Source organism: Bombyx mandarina, chromosome 04, assembly GCF_030267445.1.
Source record: "Bombyx mandarina strain Sakado chromosome 04, ASM3026744v2".
NCBI lineage: Eukaryota > Metazoa > Arthropoda > Insecta > Lepidoptera > Bombycidae > Bombyx > Bombyx mandarina.
The window spans coordinates 4,411,372-4,432,452 of record NC_143211.1 but is presented as its reverse complement, the minus strand read 5'-3'; the positions used below and the strand labels follow the sequence as shown (position 1 = coordinate 4,432,452).

General features: G+C 35.9%; 2 protein-coding genes across 4 annotated transcripts in view; one reads left to right on the top strand and one right to left on the bottom strand.

Moving 5' to 3' along the window:
* LOC114247192 (serine/threonine-protein kinase 24) overlaps nucleotides 1–5,970 on the top strand; it is an 87,182-nt gene extending 81,212 nt beyond the window's left edge. For all 3 annotated transcript variants that reach the window (XM_089740210.1, XM_028180080.2, XM_089740209.1), the window contains exons 11-12: nucleotides 954–1,027; nucleotides 2,592–5,970. In XM_089740210.1, the coding sequence (XP_089596336.1) occupies nucleotides 954–1,027; nucleotides 2,592–2,601 (84 nt within the window). In that variant the 3' untranslated portion in view covers nucleotides 2,602–5,970. The remainder of the gene's footprint in view (nucleotides 1–953; nucleotides 1,028–2,591) is intronic.
* Nucleotides 5,971–7,288: 1,318 nt separating this feature from the next.
* Nucleotides 7,289–21,081, bottom strand: part of LOC114247190 (uncharacterized) — a 57,634-nt gene continuing 43,841 nt past the window's right edge. The window contains exon 9 of the mRNA XM_028180077.2: nucleotides 7,289–10,013. The gene's annotated coding sequence lies outside the window, so the exon portion shown is untranslated. The remainder of the gene's footprint in view (nucleotides 10,014–21,081) is intronic.

Genomic DNA, 21,081 nt, shown 5'->3' with positions numbered 1-21,081 from the left:
GTTGCGGGTACCCGGGGGTTGGGGGGGGACCGAGCGCACCCGCACCGACCGGGAGAGGGACGCGTGTCCTCGTCTTTTCGCATTAAAAGTGTACAATTTCCAAAAATATTCGCGAATTGAGTTAATATACGAAATCATTTGGTATCACCAGTATTTTTCTCATAAATACTGTCAGAAGAGCGTAGTTTAGTATCTTTTTTTTTTAATAGTTTACCTATATCTTGATTGCTATTAACAAAATTAATACATAATTTTATCTTAACGTTGTATAAAAGACAGATAATGCTGGTAAAAAATATAATAAAAAATAAATGTTGCAAAGATGATTAATAGTAAAAATATCACATGTTAAACCTTTAAAACACTCTCCTGTAAGATTTGTAAGTTTTGAGATTATACAGTTTTGACGCGAGAAGACGATATCAGTGTCGACTCGTGCCGCCGACTTCTGCGATTGCACAATCTTGCAGGCGTGAGAGAGACCGCTCTTCTCATTACACTAACTTTTCGCTGTCGAAGTGGGAGCCGGAATAGGGATTTCGCCATATCCTGGTCCCCTAAGTGTTATATGTTTCCTCCGATATCAGTTTTGGGGATTAGAGAAGTAGATCTAAGAAAATGATATGTTAATTGCATTATACACGTCATACGAAACATAAAACCGGTTGACAGATGACCCCATTCTCCGACCCTCGTATTGCTGAACTCGCAGGCTATCCAGAAAATAAGTTTGCTTTCTGAAAGCTCTCCAAGACATGCGCTCCGCTACGAAACTTCTGAAAACATACACAATAAGTAAACAGTTTCATAAAAAAACAACGCTCTAATTATTTTTTTATATATCGTCATCAGTCCTTGATACGTGTGAACCTTCAAATTAATTGGAAGTCTTGAAGTTCCCATAGCTCATTAAAGTAATCCAATTAAACGTCGCTTGTTGTCCGTCTGTGTAGATCGTGCAGCGGGTGGCGACGCACAGCCACGCGCCCAGTGCGCCCTCGCACAACTCCTCGCAGCACTGGATGAGGTACGTACCCGCCGACTGCAGCCGAGTATTGCCGAGTGTAGCCGAGTGTAACCGAGTATAGCCGAGTGTAGCCGAGTGCTGCCGAGTGTAGCCGAGTGTAACCGAGTATAGCCGAGTGTAGCCGAGTGCTGCCGAGTGTAGCCGAGTGTAACCGAGTATAGCCGAGTGTAGCCGAGTGCTGCCGAGTGTAGCCGAGTGTAACCGAGTATAGCCGAGTGTAGCCGAGTGCTGCCGAGTGTAGCCGAGTGCCTCCAGGCTGTACGAAACGTATCATTCGTAAAAACTTGTATTTAACTAAACAGAAATGAACCAGAGCTTATCCGGTATATTATTATTCGGACGCCGGTAACAATACAAACTGAAATGTCGTTATAAGGGATGTTATGAAGTTTAAAAAGAACTATGAAATGCTTGAATGTTTTTTTTTTGTGATTATCATTTCTAATTTATGATAAATACCCAATTAAAATCTAAACCATACTTCTATTTCTATTAATAATTAATATTAAAATAATTACAGTCAATTATTTAATAGTTAATTCGTTTTGTAAGGATTAATTAATCAAATCGATCGACACGCAAACCAGGCATCTAAAAAAATTACCTTTTCTTTTACAGTAAAGAAAGTTTCGTTTTCAATTAATGCAAGGTTTTTTTTAATATTAATCACAGCCCATCATATCACATGTCGCTAATAGTTGGACTATAATGATTATTCCATGGTGGCTATCTCGCTCATAATTTTGCCTGCTAATGACGTCACACCTGAAGTTAAAACACATTGCGCGCTCATTGAAAGAAAATAGAAATTGTCTAGTATAATGTTTCATTTAGATTGTTTATTTGATACAAGTTAAAAATATTTTAAGTTTTAATAGGTAGGGATGCTCTAATCAAGATAATAATTATATACCTAATAAATGAAATATGCACAGTGCTCTCTGGCATGAAATTAAATCAACTATAACTCCAATTTTTGTGAACAAATTTTAATATTGCATTGCGTCAATATCTATATATTAATACGTGAAGCAAAAACTTTGTATCCCTTTTTACGAAAATTGCGCAGACGGAGGAGTATGAAATTTTCCACACTTAAAGAGAATATAGAGAAGAAGTGCACAATGCTAATTTTTTTCAAAAATAATGCATAAAAGATAGATTAAATGAATAAAGAAAGCATTACACACACTACATACCATGTATTTGACGCACACACGCATGCATACTATTTATTGTCAAACTTTTGTTCTTGACGTCTGTTGTCAAATTGAGAATAGATTAAATATTGTTTGTCTTTGTTAATATTTTTTATAGTGTAGTCTTGGCGAAATTTGTGATTATAGAAGTATAAAATACAATCATAATACTGTACAAATTTACAATTCCAATTAATTATAGTCGAATTTCGACTACTGCGGGACCTCTAGTGCTTTATTAATGGTTAGAGTTTTTACAAGCAAATAAAAATGGAATACAGAGATTACATAGATAGTTAATAAAGAGTGAATTATGTCAATTTTATTATATTATTTGCTATATATTATTGTTCTGTTTGTTTCAGGGATCTATAATGGCGCTTGTAGCGGTCGCACTTCATACGCGCCGGTCACACGTATATATGCCTTATTGTTCACGGAATAACGTTCACTATTCTAAAAAAAAAAGTCTTAACGCTATTCGAGTTAACTCTTCAATATAAAGTAGCGTCGAAAGGAAAATATTAATATTTTTTGTAAGTAAATGTAAATTTTATTAAATTTTAATTTGAATAATATTTTTTTTTTAAATAATATTTGTAACTATACAATAGTTTGAATACGTTCAGTCATATATTTCGATGTTGTATGATTTCACGATTTTTTTTTTTTTTTTTTATTAATTTCGTTTAGGGGTTGAACGTGCGCAGCCGCAACCCAGTCACAAAGTTGCAATGCCATAGTTTAACTAAAAAACAACAAAAAAAAACTTAAAAAATATATATTTTTAATTAACGATTACTTAATGCGGTTACTAAACTATAGATTCGTTTATTATTTATGTAAATATTGTATTGGTTGTTCATTGCCGAGTTGTACGAGCACTTTAGTTGTTTGCATTGTAACAGTGCTCCCTTAGTGTTGAATGTCGAAATTAAATAGTTAGTTACTTAGCGTTCGCACCTAGAGGTACGTAGCTTGCGTTGTCGGTATCGTTCCGTGCATTTTGCATTACATTTCTCGGTCTGTTCGGTTGGATATAAATAGCGGAAAGGACAAATTGCTTTCGTTCGAAATTTGAATTCGGAGTACTTATTGACTTTGGAGGGTTGGCCAGACTGAGACCCGTTTGCATGTCCATAATTATGGTAAAATAATAAAACACAATTTTAACGTACGGGTCAATGACCCGAAGCCAACTTCGCATTCGATTGCGGCTCTACGAATTATGTAATTGCTGAAACGATATTTTATATTCGATGCTTAGTTAGCTAATCGTGTAAATATTGTTTTCGGTAGCCTACTGTTACCGCTTGGGTTTCGTGAACGGTTATTTGTTCATGTTTTATTCTTTTGTACCGTATTTTATTAGAATGACATCATAATTTTAATGGCACGGTTCAATGTACACAAAATTATTGTATTTTTAAATGTAACATTATTTCGTGGTTTATCGATTCTTCGACGACATTTTCGTTACGACCTAAACTGTGTCGTGATTTATCTTAACGCGGCTGCCGTATGTATGTATGTTTGTTCATAATGTTTTCTGACATTTGTACGTAGCCAATGTTTATGCCATAAGTATACCATTCTTTCATTCTAAATTCTAATGAATTTCTTCCAATGTGAGGTACGATAATTTTTTTTTTTTTTTGTGTGTGTTCTACTATTATATGATTGTGATGTGATATCGGGTCGTCAAAATTCTAAAGTATTCTTAAAGGTTTTAGGATGTTTGAAAATGTTATGTATGAAGGATATAAAAGTATACAAAAAGAAAAAAAAAGAAATGAAAAATCGTTAAGCGTCATTCCAGAGAAAAGACAATATTGTCAGCATTTATAGAATTATTATTTTTTGATTTGTTACGAGCACTATATTTGTGTGTTGAAAACGTGCCGGCTTTCTGTGAATTTGTTTCATTAAATAATTTCATTATTTCCTTCTAAATTGCAATATTAATTTGAATGTTACGATTTTAATTATATATATTAAGGTGTTTTGATGATGTAAAGAGATAAATAATTAACTAAGCGGCACCGCTAAGCGCTTGGTGTGTCATATTAAACAAATATGCTTGATATGTGACAATATTTAGCAATCTGGAGAATAATATATAACATAGATTATATTGTAATGAAGACTACAGAAACAATTATGATTGATGTGTATAAAATAAAATATGTATAAACTTAAATTTGTAAATTGTGTAGTATAAATAATAATATGAAGAGAAGCTGTTTTATGAAGTGTTCTTATATAGAGTACGGAGGGTAGTTCGTCTTTGAGTGAGGCGGCGGGAAGCTAAGACTTGTATAATCTGTAATTGCAAAACGTCATATGACGTCACTCGTCTAACCGAATGCATGACGTAGACGATCCAACACGAGTCCTCTGATTTAGAAAAAAAAATATTATTACCGATATCTAAATAATACGATACAAATTAAGTTGTAAAAATTTCAGTTGATTGTTGAGTTACTTTTAATTGAGACATCAGTGATGGGATGTGTGTTTGAAATGTTGAAGAATTTGATGATCATAATTATTCGAATTATTATTGATTTTATCGGAGTACAAACCTGTTTGGCTAATAGTCCCGTCAAGTTGACCCGAAATATAGGGATGACCTTGCACGCGTGGAATCAGGAGTATTTTCAGAATTTCTTTTTAATTTAACGTTCGTTCGAAAATTCACCTTTTTCGGAATTCATGAAGGGATGAATGTCTATTTTGACCGGACTATAAATACTTTTATTGATTTGTATGAACCAGTAATCCAGTCGAGTCTTCGTTTCCAGCCGTCGATACCTGTGTGCTTAGTGCGAGTTTCTTAACGTTCTCGCTAGCGTAAAAGTTAAACCAATTTTGTGTGCAGTTGGAACAGCTCCCCTAGCGGCAAATGTACGCAAACGATCCCGTTCCATACAAATATAAGCTAACTTTTACGCTATCGAGAACGTTAAAAAACTCGCACTAAGCACATTGAACTGTATTATCATTTTAAGTTTCTCACAATCACACGCGTGATACGTGTGAAACTAGAATTGTTAATTCGTTTAATTCGTACGGAGGATCGAAAATAATATTTTTCCACTTGATAGGAGCGTCCTAGTGTTAGATGTGGCCGATGATTGTTGATTATTGATTAAAATTAGGGTGTTCGAACGTTAGGTGTTGGAACGAGGCGCGTCGGTCTGACGTCGGAGCTGTGTCGTGTCTGTTGTTGTTAACGGTTCGCTGTAACTTCATAGAGAGAGAGAGAAACAGCAAGAAAGTCGTTCGGTTTATGGGTATTTGTGATCACATTTGCATAGTTAATATATATATAAAAAAACAACTATATTATCATTATTAATTGATGAAAACTTAGTCTTGTGTTAGTACTGTTGGTCAGTGCACTGTGTCGGTGCGGCCGATCGTTTCGAGCAGTCGTTTTGTTTTATCAAACGCGTACCGGCTTTATGAGTAACTCGCGACTTGTATCAGGATTTTGATAAATTCTGTTGACGGTCTCCTCGGAACGTGTCGTCCGCAGCGTGACGTCACGAGGCATCCACACTCCGCCCCAACCCTCCTCTCCCCCGCACCCCGTTGTCGACAGCCGTGCACGGGTACAGCCGTCGGCGCCCGCGTTATTGTAATTCGTCAATTTATGTAATGGCGTCTCCGTAATTTCTAACACGTTATTGTAGAGAAACAAATTTGACTATGAAATAAAAGAAGTTATTTAATTTTGGATATTGCTTGTTTATTTTCCTTTTGTGTGTGTGTTTGTATGTTTAATTTACATTCTGCTATTGTAGGCAGACGGCATACGGCCTGCGTTAGGGTCCGTTCACACAGACCGGCTCGGAGAGGAGAGCAATTTTTATCACTTTGGAAACAGAATTTTGAGTAATTGTAGTAAAGTTTATTTTTGCATGTGCAATTTTTGTCATTAAGAATGCTTGAACGCGCTGCGTGTGAAATAGTATGAGGAACCGACCGACTAATATTGCGCGCTCTTTCTCGCTCGCGTAGCCGATCGGCTCCGATTGCGAGCGCGTCTGATTTCAGATCTCTTCCAGCCGGTCTGTGTGAAATAGTTGGCTACTTCGCTCCGGCCAATTCCAAACATACGATCCGGTCTGTGTGATAAGAAAAAAGCGGGCCGATGCTCTTCGCGCCAGCCTGTGTAAACGGACCCTTATTAATGGTAACTGTCGCTCATAGACGTCAGCAATGCTAGGGACGCTGCCTGGTAGTGCCCAGCCGCTGCCTATTGCCTTTTGCTGAACATTATAAATAAGTAATACGAAAATGAAAATCAGTACATAGGTATTCAATGGTTATTGTTTCTGTCAGTGCTTCAGAACTGCAGTGACGAAATTGATACAGCCTTTATAGTGCAGGGACCACTTCAATCTCATTGTGAAGTTGGAGATGAGGTACGTTAATGTTTTGTTTGTCATAAACAAAATTCACACTACCTGGTGTTGGTAAGTTTATATACATAACAGCGTAAACGCCGCCACCTAGTTTGAGATATGAGGCCGAATTTTCGTTTGTATAAAGTTTGTTCTGCCATTCAAAAAGGCGGCAGTAATAAGCAGCTCGCGATCTGCCGCGCTCCTTGTTCAAAGAGCGCCGATAGCAGCAAACCGTGAATTTAGGGAAAATATGAAGAGGCTTGCGATTTGGGTATCGAACCCTTGACTCTGCAGTCCGGGGCGATAACTAACTGCGTCTCTCAGTGAGTCCATGGTCACAGATCTTGTTTTGGGACGATTCTGATAAAATTTATGCGTTACATTTTATGAACGTATAAATTAAAGTACTGAAGATAGGTATCGGTTTAAAGGGTGAGGCAGCCGTTGTAACTATACTTGAGACCTTAGAACTTATATCTCCAGGTGGGTGGCGCATTTACGTCGTAGATGTCTATGGGCTCCAGTAACCTGACACCAGGTGGGCTGTGAGCTCGTCCAACCATCTAAGCAATAAATAAATAAAATCTATATCGTGGAGATTGGTTTTTAAATTCGTTTGTTTTGGGTTTCAATAAAAACTATTTACGTATACTTTACATTTTTTATTGACTAGCTAACTACTATACATGTTACAAATTTACAAAAAATACAAAATTCTCTTAATAATTACAATAAGCAGATCATTATAACAATTGGTATAGATTTACATCGATATTCTGATTGCAATCCACGGACGTTGTTTCCTAACAAAGAGATCTTTACATCGTCATACTGGGTGTTGCAGTCCGAAATCCGGAGCCTTCGTGATCAGGTTTTTGGTCGCAGGTAAGGTCAAAATTAGTACGGTACGGAAATTAATCGATTTACGTTATTAATATACTCTTTGGAATTGCTTACAAATTCGCTGCAAGATTGCCAGTAATTGTTTTTGTGTAAGTTGAATTTACAGAATCGAATATACGTGAATATATTCGGTTATGATCGAGTCCATGTCCATAAATTCAATGATAAATATCTTTATATATAATATAAAATAACTCGGGCAAACCACTGTCAAGTTTTAGACGGAATATTTATTGTAAAAAAAAGTGGAAAAGGCGCCATATAATTGGAAGGGCCTATACTTCTGACAAATTTGTTCTTTTACATACATTTTCATGTTATATTACTTGAAAGACATTTTGAACACATTCATTCGAATTTTCTTTGTATCTACACGTATTTATTAAATTAACAATTAGACAGTTCAAGTTAGAAAATCGCAAGAAATATATAGAAAAATCAACTAATCAATCATTGTTAAATTTAACGAGCGGTTATTATTTATACCGTAATGTGATGTTAATAGTTTTTATTAACTAATAAATTAAGATCTGTAAATCAGAATACAATTAAATTGTAATACGTCTATACTAAATTAAAAATAAAATAATACGCTAAGGGAAGTACATAGCCTATGTTTTACTCAGTATTGTGTGTGAATGTGAAGTAATACTAAAAGTAGGTAATCAAACTTTGAGTTCAAAAGAATGATATTTTACAACCTAAAATTAATTATCTTAAATATGTATAATAAATGATAAAACGTATAAATAAAACTTATCAAAATATTGACGCTATGTTTCACAAAATACTGTTTTTTTTTTGTGATTTTGTGGATGTCGATAGAATTGTGATTAAATCGTTCAATTTGTAAGTTTTCAATTCAATAACCGATATTACGAAAACAGTTTTACAGCTTCGATTTCTTTGTATTAACAATTTCAATTAGTACAATTCAAGAGAGCATGGACTTCGCTGTGTATTAATAGTATTATTATTATACGTAAAGTATTTATAGAACGCAAGCAACCGTTTAGTTGTATCTTATATGTAATTTGTAGCTGTTTCCTAAGCATTGTTGGAACATAACATACTTAACCTATAAAATGAGCAGTTGGTAATTATGGCATCGGCAAAAAAACCTTTTGCCATATCAAAAGAAACGTATTAACGCCAATTTGCACCAAGGGTTATGTAGTTAATGGAAACATTGAACAGTTGCTGATGACGCGACATTATAAATAAATGCAATAATTTTCCTACTATTATAAATGATGGAAGTTGAGCAAGTAACATTCAAACAACAGGTAAATAGGCAATATTGGTTCTTTTTTTTTTTAAATCAACATTTTTCACTTAATCCTTTTAGGAACAGATCAGGGCTATCGTTCATTTGAACGTTGTCTTAACACTAACAAACAAACAAACACAATAAATAAAAATAAAAGTGGCGATCATCGTTGAATATTACAATATTTGATTCGTTCCGTGTCAAAGGGAAACCGTTAGTCACCGAGCGTGGTCGGCAGAATGAATCTACCCACGGCTCCGTAACGCCCACAAACATAAATTACATACATCGTAATCATTGCAAAGGTACTTCTCATCCGCGATCAACCAGTTCGGTTTTTTACATTCCTTTCTGTTTAAGCACCTGCTTATGATTCGATACGATTTAAAATTGTACCAAGTTAGCGAACGATAAATTGTTTGGTGTTAATTGGACCGTTTATTTTGAAAGTGGTGTAAGTCAATTTTCTTTCGTTTCGAGAAAATTAAAGGTTACTATATTTGTTGATTTAAAAATACAGGCAAATCATATGAGGTCTGGCTGTGCCACCTACCTCTGTCAATTGGACTTACACCACTTTCATAATCGATTATATGCAATTTCATTTACCGACCGATTTTAAGTTGTACAAAACATGGGATTTTTTTAAGAAATTAAACACGGACTAGTTATATATAAAAAAAAATACATTAAATTAAGCATGAATTACGTGATAGCTCATTTTTCTCAAAAATTGACTTACACCACTTTCAAAATAAACGGTCCAATTTAATGATTTCTAGATCGATTTCAGCCGACCGATGACTGTTATGATTGTTTAATCTTTGCTTACATTACTACGGGCGTATGAGTGTCGTTATTACATAAATTGCGTAAACATATCGACCAACGTAAAGGCCGTGTTTACCATTAGATTACGAACCGAAGAAAACTTGTAGGTACGCTGACTCACACACACGACCGCCAATCATCTTAAATATCACAGAGGCATTAAAATATGCGCTACACACTACTATACAAAACTAAGCTACGTAAATAATAATAATAATTAGATTATACTTCATTTGTTCTTCGTCGCGAATTTCTTTTTCACATCGGAGTGGATCACAGGCAGTGTCGTGGAATGGACGCGTGGTCCGTACGTGCGCTTCACACGGACCAGACCATCAGGATCTCGATGATTCAATAGCCGGCAGCACCTATGGGGAAATAAAGTTTTTAATGTGAGAGAGCGCGTACCTTGTGAGTCATTATCTATGACGCAGAATGTGACTCAATCCGGTTAGTCTTCACAAACATTGACCACCGAACATCAGTGAACTGTGGGGCGCGCTTCTAAGCGTTATGACAAACACATTAGCGTTATTAGAACTCACTGATAAGAACAGCTCGTGGATATCCATATGTGGATTGTTCTATTTAATAAATTAATTTAGTTTTAAATGAGCTTGTAGTTTATATGTAATATCTTAAATTAAACTGTATTTGTTTAATTGGTTGATAATTAAATTATCATGTTGTTATAGAATGTACCAACGAATATATTAAATACATGGGTAATGTTTCTTTAAAAAACATATTTAAAATGTTCTCGTATTATAACAAACTAGTTATTCCGATTATGAATGATTATGATTTATGGTATATTCCATTACAAAATTTTACGACAAGCATAAAAAAAAATATCTACATTTATATCCTAACAATTTTAATGTAATCGTTTATGAAATACGAGTAGAGACAAACGAGTCCATTATGCAGGAGACATCCTGTATTCAGGGTCCCGACCTTTTATCGTATCAAGTGGCCAGTGCACGCTTAAATGACCGGCTTTCATAAATTTAATGGACAACAACGCCACCATAGACAAACTATTACAAAGTAAACAATCAATAAAACTGTAAATTATGTCATAAATAAATATCTGTTGGGTTAAATAATTATTGTGACGATTTATAAATTCTGTTCGTTGATTTTAAGATCTTCAGTTGTGTATGTTATTGAAATGCTTTACAAAAAACAATCTAATTAAATTCGAATTTGTTCGAGAACATTGTATTATAGGTCTTGACCTATTTTTTTAAATTTATGATTATGGCTTGTGCAAGATTCTGCCGTTTCGCTGGGAGAAATGGACGAACTCTTGGCTCAGTCAGGAGTGCAATGTTAACAGCTGCCCGAGCACTCTGCAGAAGGCTTAACAGCTTAAGGACAGTTGCTTTACGAGGGCACGCCATCGGATTCGAATCGAGACCCTCTGAGAAGATCAGGCGAGAAATTAACGGGCTGATGCTATGCGCTTAGGTCTTCTAACTCTTCGGCGAGTTCGTGGACCAGTGCATTACTTTTTACTGGTGGTAGGACCTCTTGTGAGTCCGCGCGGGTAGGTACCACCACCCTGCCTATTTCTGCCGTGAAGCAGTAATGCGTTTCGGTTTGAAGGGTGGGGCAGCCGTTGTAACTATACTTGAGACGTTAGAACTTATATCTCAAGGTGGGTGGCGCGTTTACGTCGTAGATGTCTATGGGCTCCAGTAACCGCTTCACACCAGGTTGGCTGTGAGCTCGTCCATACATGTAAGCAATAAAAGAAAAGTTGCTGCTACCAATAAAGTTCAACAGTACTGAGAGTGGATCGGGTGGATCCCGCAAGGACGGTGACTAGCTCCTGCATCCAATTCAATTTATCTGATGTTAAAAGTCTCCTAGTACGATAAGATATTTACGGTACGGCATCTGTTTTTTTTTTCTCTTTTCTTTGCCTGTGATTAGCTCCGTAAATCGACCTCGTTGCTATCAAAACATATTTGGTGCATCGGTTAGAAGTGTCTGTGTTCTCAAAACATTTAGTTTGGAAAGCCGGCGGGGGAACGCTATCTTGCCCGTCGAGTTCCCAGAACGAAAGCTTATGAACACTGTAATGAGTCTTGATAATATATAGCGTTTCTTTGTTTGCCCGTTTATTAGCATCGGAGATGAAAGCGGAGTGCGATCGAACATGTCATCGCCTTTTTTTTTAATTGTACATATTTTTTTATGTGGCGAATTTATTGTTGTGACGATTCATCGTTTTTAGATTATTTAGCTCATTGATGAAGGCTGTTTCAGCTTGTGCTATTGCTATTCAATAAATAAATAGGCCTAAAGGACGAGCCGCTCTAGGTTATTACTTGCTGACGTCTATGAGTTCCGGTAACCACTTAACACCAGATAGGGCCGTTAGCTCGTCCATCCATCTAAAGCAATAAAAAACTATCAAACACTCGTATACACAAATCGTCTTGGCCTAAAGGATAAGACGTCCGGTGCATTCGTACCTAGCGATGCAACGCTGTTCGAATCCCGCAGGTGGGTACCAATTTTTCTAATGAAATATGGAATTATCAAATGCTCAAAAAAAAAAATGTAATTTTATATACATTTAACGTACGCATACTTTTCATATGACTTTGAGATTTAAACTAAGATACGATACCTTGGAATACAATACGACAACTTAGCAATGGCTCTTTGCCTGTTAACAATTTCTAAGATGATATACAAGAAATTGTTGATTGCGTTTGACATGTTTTTATATACCAAATGTATAACAAAACCCTTATTTTCTTTATAAACACAAGGCTGTTTTGTTTTGTTTCTTTGCAAACTTTTACAGTAGATAGTTAATGATCAAAATTGACTAAAACGTGAACAGATACATCATTCAATTACCGTTAACAAGGGCCGATGGTCTCATTGCTAATTAGAATTGCTAATGATTCCGCTTCATATTTTGAGGGCACGATTGGTTCACAAGACGTATGTTGGTCAATTTGTTTATTCATGCTAAAATGTTCCATGTATCTTATTACAAAATGCATTGATATCTAACCGGTTTTAAAGAATGAAAAGTGGTTTCTACATATAAATGTATACGTCTTTCTTCCTGTGTATGTAAGTTCTATATTGACTAAGTTTGTTAGACGAGCTCACGGTTCATTTAATGGTGCATAGTAACTACATCAGCCGTTGGGCATCAGACATAAGGTTCAATTTTCCATTGCTTTGATACACGGCTTCAAGGTTCCTTCGCAGCCGAAGTGGCTACTAGCATAGTGGTAAAAACGAACCTTCACTTGTTCAGAACACTCCCCACCACCGCGGCTCACCTATAGAATTAGTGTCCTTCTAAACTATAAGATATTTAATATATAATATTTGAAGCTTTTGATACACACATATGCACGTGAGGACACAATTCTATAAAGGCTTGAAGCCATTAAAATTTACGTCACGCACACACACACACACACACACACGCACACACACACACACACATTACAAAAACAAATACCGTTTAGGTACAATCGTTTATTGATGAGTCAGTGTTTATGTAAATATATGTACAAATGTACTTATTTACATTTACGGAATCCATTACTTAGACATTAGCGTATATCGTGCCAGGTAGCATACAATGTGTTTGTCACTCGGAACAGTACAGGCAGTATTATTTTTTTAAATTACAATTGCTTTTATTTATTTTTTGATATTTATAAGCAGCGACGAAAATTACCGCAAATTTGTTTTAAACTACGTGAGAGATTAAATTATTGGTTTCCAATTCTAGGAATGTCTTGTCCTGATTGAAGCGGAACCTCATTTTCCTGGTTCTGCTAAATCGGTTACTCATAATTTATGTTTTATTAATAAATATGGTGTAATTTTGTCGCTTGGAAGGCAAGCGGGAGGGTAGGGTTGAAAACCTAAGTCACAATTTTTGCAAACTTTAATTTCTTGTTGTGATTTATTGTATTTTCTGTAAGGCATTAATAATTAACCCTTTGACTGCCGTGTAGGTCACCGGTGCCCTACGCGGCGCACTGAAGTAATTACGTCGATTTCTGTTACTAAGCGCCTGGATTACCTAAAGGGGATGGCCCATTTTCGGCCCAAAGCGGACAATAGATTATAGAAAAAATACTTAGTGCATTAATTTTGTCATAAATAAATATGCATTTACTTTCTTGCAAATAAGCGCCACTATCGTTTACAATAAGTAGTTTAAAAAAAGTAACTCTATTGAAAAAACAAGGATTTTTATTTTTGCGGGAAAAATATTGCCAGCTTTAAAACCTTTTACGTATGAAGTAAATATTTTGAGTATATAAATAAAACATATAAATAAATCATTTTAAGTATTATCATTAATCAAACGATTTTAATGGATTTTATGCACATAAAATAACATCGAAGACATACCCATTGGACTTTAACTTGTAACTATACTTGAGAACTTAGAACTTATATCTCAAGGTGGGTGGCGCATTTACGTTGTAGATGTATGTGGGCTCGAGTAACCACTTAGTAACACCAGGGTGGCTGTGAGCTCGCCCACCCATCTAAGCAATAAAAAAAACTTTACTAGTATTGTTATTTAAATATGTACAACTAAAACAAAAACATAAAAAATAATGTGTACTCGTAAAAAAAAGATTAAGATATAAATCAATTATCGGTTATTTAAAAAAAAAATCGATATATGAATTTCATGTAATTATTTTTCTTTATACTGACAACACTGAATTTAATCTGACTGACTGACACTTCGCTTGCTGCTTGTGGTGTTGTGCTTGCGTACAAAATGGATGTGTTTTGATTTTTCTTCGATATATTTTACTTTTATCAATAACGTTTCATACTACGACTAAAAAACATTGTGTGAATTGTGGTTTTACCCTGACCGAGATTTAAAACCGTGTATATGCTCTCTTTTGCTATTTTTAGATGATACTAATTGTGTATGAAGATGAAGAAAATATAGATATTTAAAGAATTAAGTGTGTTTTTATACCCTATTGGATAAAAATAAATTAGGAACATCTTAAACATTAAAAAAAGAAAAGTTCTTGAGGTATTTATATAGAAAATTAACCTCAAAACGAGTTTTTTATTTTTATTATATTTTTTATAATAGTGGCGTCAATTTCAATATATTTTTTAGATATCTAATACATTTAAGAATTTGAATCAGTCCATTTTTATAGTAATATTTGATGTCCATTTTGGGCCTAGCACACTATGGAGAGTGGGCAATCCCCTTTGCCTTCTTGTGTTTTTAATATATTTTTCTTAGTATGTTCGGATTCGTCTTTCCTAGAGTCTATTAGATATTCCGGCGCCTTAGTAAGAAGATCGAAGAGAGAAATCTTCATAATTATTTTAGTGCGCCACGTAGGGCACCGGTGACCTACGCGGCCGTTAACGTGTTAAATCGTAAAACGTTAAATGTGGCATTTTTTATTGTCATTATGTTATTTCCAACGTTCCGAATACTTTACAGTTATCGTAGTTCACGGACTACTCTTATCTCGTAATAATAGTTTAAATTATCTATATATTAATACGTACAGCAAAAACTTTGTATCCCTTTTTACGAAAATTGCGCTGACGGAGGAGTATGAAATTTTGTACACTTATAGAGAATAGAGAAGAAGTGCACAATGCTAATATTTTTTTAAAATAATGCGTAAAAGATACATTAAATCAATAAAGAAAACATTACACACACTACATACCATATATGACGCACACACGCATGCATACTATTTATTGTCAAACTTTTGTTCTTGACGTCTGTGGTCAAATTGAGAATAGATTAAATATTGTTTGTCTTTATTAATATTTTTTTATAGTGTAGTCTTGGCGAAATTTGTGATTATAGAAGTATAGAATACAATCATAATAGTGTACAAACTTACAATTCTAATTAATTACAGTCGAATTTCGACTACTGCGGGACCACTAGTATCTATTAAGACTTGTAAAAACGGAATAAAAATCATTAATATTAAAAAGTACCTACAAAACGTGGAACGTGAACGCGAAGAGTCCCGTAGTTTTTTTTTGTTGCCCTGTAGGCAGACGAGCATACGGCCCACCTGATGGTGAGTGGTTACCGTCGCCCATGGACTGCAGCAATGCCAGGGACAGAGCCAAGCCGCTGCCCTTATTTCGAATCTATTACTATCTACCTATTACTCTTGAGAACGTTGACATTCGTGATTGTTTGTGTTGTCAGTCAGTGTAGATATGCAAAAGCGGTAATTAACCAATTCTATAAAGTGTATTTCAACTGTACAGCCACAAATATTCGCGCCGTTGTGGTCAAAAACATTTTAATAAGGAAACAATGACTTGTTTTTCTTTAAGCCGACAGTAATTAACCGTTTCGTAATTGGATTAGTTTGTGTAAAATCCATTCATCGGAGGAAAAAGGAAAATCAGCTTAGACACTATAACAATAAAGACTATTAATTTAAATGTTTGATTAACTTATGCTGAATTGGGATTTTCGAAAAAAAAACATGTTTTTGTTCTGTAAATGAGTTACCTATCTATTATTAATAATTTTTGTATTATTGAATTATTAATATTATTGAATAGTTATGTTGAACTAAGATACTGGTGGATTACACTGTATTTTATTTAATGTATGAATCATAATATATTATTTGCAGAAAAATAGGGCATTCTCCGATCGTGCATAAACTGACTCGTGTCTTTTGCCCGATACACTATTCACAGGGCAGCTTTCGTCATCATTTGATAATGTTGTATTATTGATATAGTAAACAAACGCAGGTTGCAGTCTGATACGGATCATTAAAATTATTTACGTAAGATGTATTGTAAGCGCCGACAATTTGGTATTATCATCCATCCTATTTATGCCGCAAAGCAGTCATGCACATAGTCACGAAGTGAAGAGGTTTCGGTAAACACTTTTCACCGGGTGGGCCATAAGCCTAGCCATCCGTCACAAGTATAAAAAGGTATAATATTATTTAACTATAATATGTGTATATAATATTATCCTCATTATCGTCGGAGGCAATATAGCCGCGGTTGAACCTTAGTCTTATTTAAGTCTCTCCGGTCCGATCGATTCGTGGCTTTCCTTCTCAGATATATCACCTCTAAGTTTTTAATGTCCTGTTCGACGCCGTCCAACCATCTGAGCTTGGGCCTGCCACTATTTCTCCGGCCCTCTGATCTTCCAGAAGACGTTTGGGTACTGTAGCCTCATTAATTCCGTAAAATCCGATTCCATAATTTCGGTCAAGCATGAATACTAAATGTTTTCGTGTTTCATAATTCATGAAGCCTCAAAACGAGGGTTAACAAACTCAATTACCCAAAACCTCTCTCGATGCAGCTGTCAAACGTTGTGCTCTTGAAATAGTTGATGTAAAGTATCAGCAGCTGATCTTTAATGTGTTGTAATGAAAAGGTGTGGTCAAACAGGTTCTCTGACCCAAAAGTAAATGACCCGTCCACGAGGTGGAAAATGGTCGCATACGTTTATGTATTAGCATCCACTGTATAAAAATATGAAGAAATCAGCCAGATAAGAAAGAAAAGAAGAGACTGAAGAAATGGAGGGACGGATCATCCAAAGTGTTGGAAATGTATGACCTAGACTGGCGCAATGTAGGGACGAATAGTTTGGAGAGTTGGACCGCAAATGGCACTCTTTATGCTTAGAGCGATTAATGTAAAATGAGTTTCTTTTGTGCAGGGGCTGTGTCTCCTTTCCGCGCTGAGAGAGAGAGAGAGAGTGGGAGTGACTGCCGAACCTACTCATTAAAGGACTCCTTTACGTCTTACCATTCGAACAGAACCGGGAGAGCGAGTAATTAAACATAACTAACGAATTCAATTATACATTAATGTAAATTTTTTAAATGGATCGTAACGAATGAGAAAAGGATAAATAAATTTTGGTTAAAAACGCGATGTTTGTAAACAATCTAATGGGATTTCCGACCGCGATTCTTGTCATAGAAAACAATATATTGAACTTTAGATCATTAATGTTTCGATCGGCTTTTGGGTATTTACTCAGATTGGAAATGTTTATATTAAATCCTTTTCGCAGAATAAAATTATGAATTAAAATTTACATATATTATGTTGAGAGACTCGGGCATGGCAAAGTATTTTAAAGTTTAACGATTTGTATACGTAATATTATTACGTACTAGCTGACCCGGCAGACTTCATAGTGTCTTAGCCGATACATAAAAGACCTAAACTTTTGCATATAATAAATAAATGTGGTCGTCGTGGCCTAATGTGGTCGTCGTGGCCTAACGGATAAGACGTCCGGTGCATTCGTGTTGAAGCGATGCACCGGTGTTCGAATCCCGCAGGCGGGTACCAATTTTTCTAATGAAATACGTACTCAACAAATGTTCACGATTGACTTCCACGGTGAAGGAATAACATCGTGTAATAAAAATGAAACCCGCAAAAGTATAATTTGCGTAATTACTGGTGGTAGGACCTCTTGTGAGTCCGCGCGGGTGGGTACCACCACCCTGCCTATTTCTGCCGTGAAGCAGTAATGCGTTTCGGTTTGAAGGGTGGGGCAGCCGTTGTAACTATACTTGAGACCTTAGAACTTGTATCTCAAGGTGGGTGGCGCATTTACGTTGTGGATGTCTATGGGCTCCAGTAACCACTTAACACCAGGTGGGCTGTGAGCTCGTCCACCCATCTAAGCAATAAAAAAAAATATATCTTAAAACAAACAAAAGGAATCTGTCCTACGGGGGGGACACATCAAAGGAAAAACAAAATTGTTATTTTTATTTAAGTCCGAGCATTTTCATATTTATCTACCTTTTAAACCTTCTCTGGACTTTCACAAATAATTTAAGACGAAAATTAGCCAAATCGGTCCAGCCGTTCTCGAGTTTTATCAAGACTAACGAACAGCAATTCATTTTTACATATATAGATTATTATTTGAGTTTTGAAGCGAAAATAAAAAGCTATGTTTATCTACACCTATTATGTCTACAAATTTACACCACATCGATCTATGCGGAGAAAGAAATTAACAACGATTTGTTAAGATCGATTAATGTCTGACATATAAATAACATTTCATAAGTCTTCAAACAAGTTCTCGTATCGCTAATGGAATTTTTTCACCGAGCAGAAATTGATTTTTAATGTATGTAGCATTTAAACGTGAGTATCTTCAAAGATTAATCTTGCGTTTATCAAAAGAATAGACGAGGAATATGCTAATCGACTTCAATAATAAAATATTATAGGAAATACGAGGCATCGTAATTTTCAGAGTTGCACATGATTTGACCTCACTCGATAGATTAGTTTTTACGAAATTTGTTAAATTTACGTTCATTTCGAATAATTTGTGGAATTAGGGTGAGAGATGTTCTATTGTGCTACTAACCTTGATTAGTACCAAAACCGATCATCGTTCTCGTCGAACCCGTCGCTTGCGACGAAGGGCTCGACGAGTAATTAGACACAGCCCACTGAGTTTCTCGCCGGATCTCCTCACTGGGTCGCGTTTCCGATCCAGTGGTAGATTCTGCGAAGCACGGCTCTTGCTAGGGTTCGTGTTAGCAGCCTCGTCAGGTTTGATCCCCGTGAGCGCACCTACTAGTTAAGGTTACGCTGAAATAGCCTCTCGAGGCTCTCAGCTTGGGTAGGAAAAAAAAACCAAAATGCTAACGAAACCGAAAATTCGTTCAACTTAAAACTTTACTCTGCTTTTAAATTTGATTTTGAATTAGACGGCGCACCTAGTGTTAAGCGGTAAACGGAGGCCATAGAAATCCACAAAGTAAATTCTCAGTTTTTAAATGGCCTATTCTTAGTGTTCAGTTTTCAATAACATAATCACTTTAATCACAGCTAAGCTGTCATCGGCGGTGAGAGCTGTCAAACAATATTTATGCCGTCATTTTTAACATTTGAAACGCTATAATCTACATTTTTCAAGTCTGGTCTGACAGCGGTTCGCTGCTCGCCTAGCTATTTTCTGTGGCCATGGTCGTGGATGATTAGCGATCCGACTAGTATTCAATTTATCTTATATCACGATTTGAGTTTACTTGTTTATTCATTGCGCGGTAAGTACTGTATATTGTCACTATTATATGTGTGGGCCGCGTCTTCCTTTGTTACGAGAACTTGTAAGTTACATTGTTTTCTCGTGTATCGTTCATAAAATTACGGTACTAGCGAATCATCGTTATCGATATTCAGAATTAATATTTCGCGCAGCACTGATTTTTTGTAATGCCCGTGAAGACGAAACACAATTAGTACCTTTTCCAATGCTTCTAATGCAAACAAGTTTTTATATTAATTCATTTGAATGACGTCATCGATCGAACGACGACTGAATAGTTGTTATTGTAGATTTTTTGTTGTTTTAATTTTATAACGGGAAACACCTATTTAGAATGTTTAATACGCACGCTCGTGTGAATACGGAACGTAAATTAGTGTGTACACGACACGAGAGTCCACGATGACTGTGACCTCGACACCGCGTTCATTGGGTACCGCAAGAAAAAATAGGACAAACGTTTTAAGGGTCGTGAATGGAATTCGAATCTGTTGAGTGCGGGTCGTAAATTTTAACAACGTCTTTTTCAAGCGTACTTTTTTATAAGCAGAGGTATTTTAAGAGTGCAGCAGAATGGCCTCGAGCAAGGAGAGATCAAATCCGCACCCTTCCAAGGCTAAATAACAATCGACCGCTCTATCAGGAGCGAAACCATTAAGAAGAAAATGTAGTCAATTTGAGAGTGTGACCACAAAACGTTATGATCCAAATGCAGCTCGATCCGTCTAAAAGGAATATCGTGCGGTAGGTACTTTAAACGCATATATGTATAAACGCGATAGGTTATTTCGCATCGCACCGCCGGCTATGGTTGTTATGAAAGCATTATTGATAGAATGATCCAGAACCTTAAAGACTGTTTCTAGTTTTAGTTTAATTTGTTCTTTTATACCACATATACATATATGTTATGGATCATTATAGATGGATTGGACGAGTTTTAGAATGGCTATTTTGAACTAGATACAGAATGTTAGTTATTTCATCGATGAGATGTGCAGCTGTTTTATAGCATAGCCTGAAGCCATTGGAGACGAAAGAATATCTCTTTTTTTATTGCTTAGATGGGTGGACGAGCTCACAATCCACCTGGTGTTAAGTGGTTACTGGAGCCCATAGACATCTACAACGTAAATGCGCCACGCACCTTGAGATATAAGTTCTAAGGTCTCAATATAGTTACAACGGCTGCCCCACCCTTCAAACTGAAACGCATTACTGCCTCACGGCAGAAATAGGCAGTGTGGTGGTACCCACCCGCGCGGACTCACAAGATGTCCTACCACCAGTGATTACGCAAATTATAATTTTGCGGGTTTGATTTTTATTAC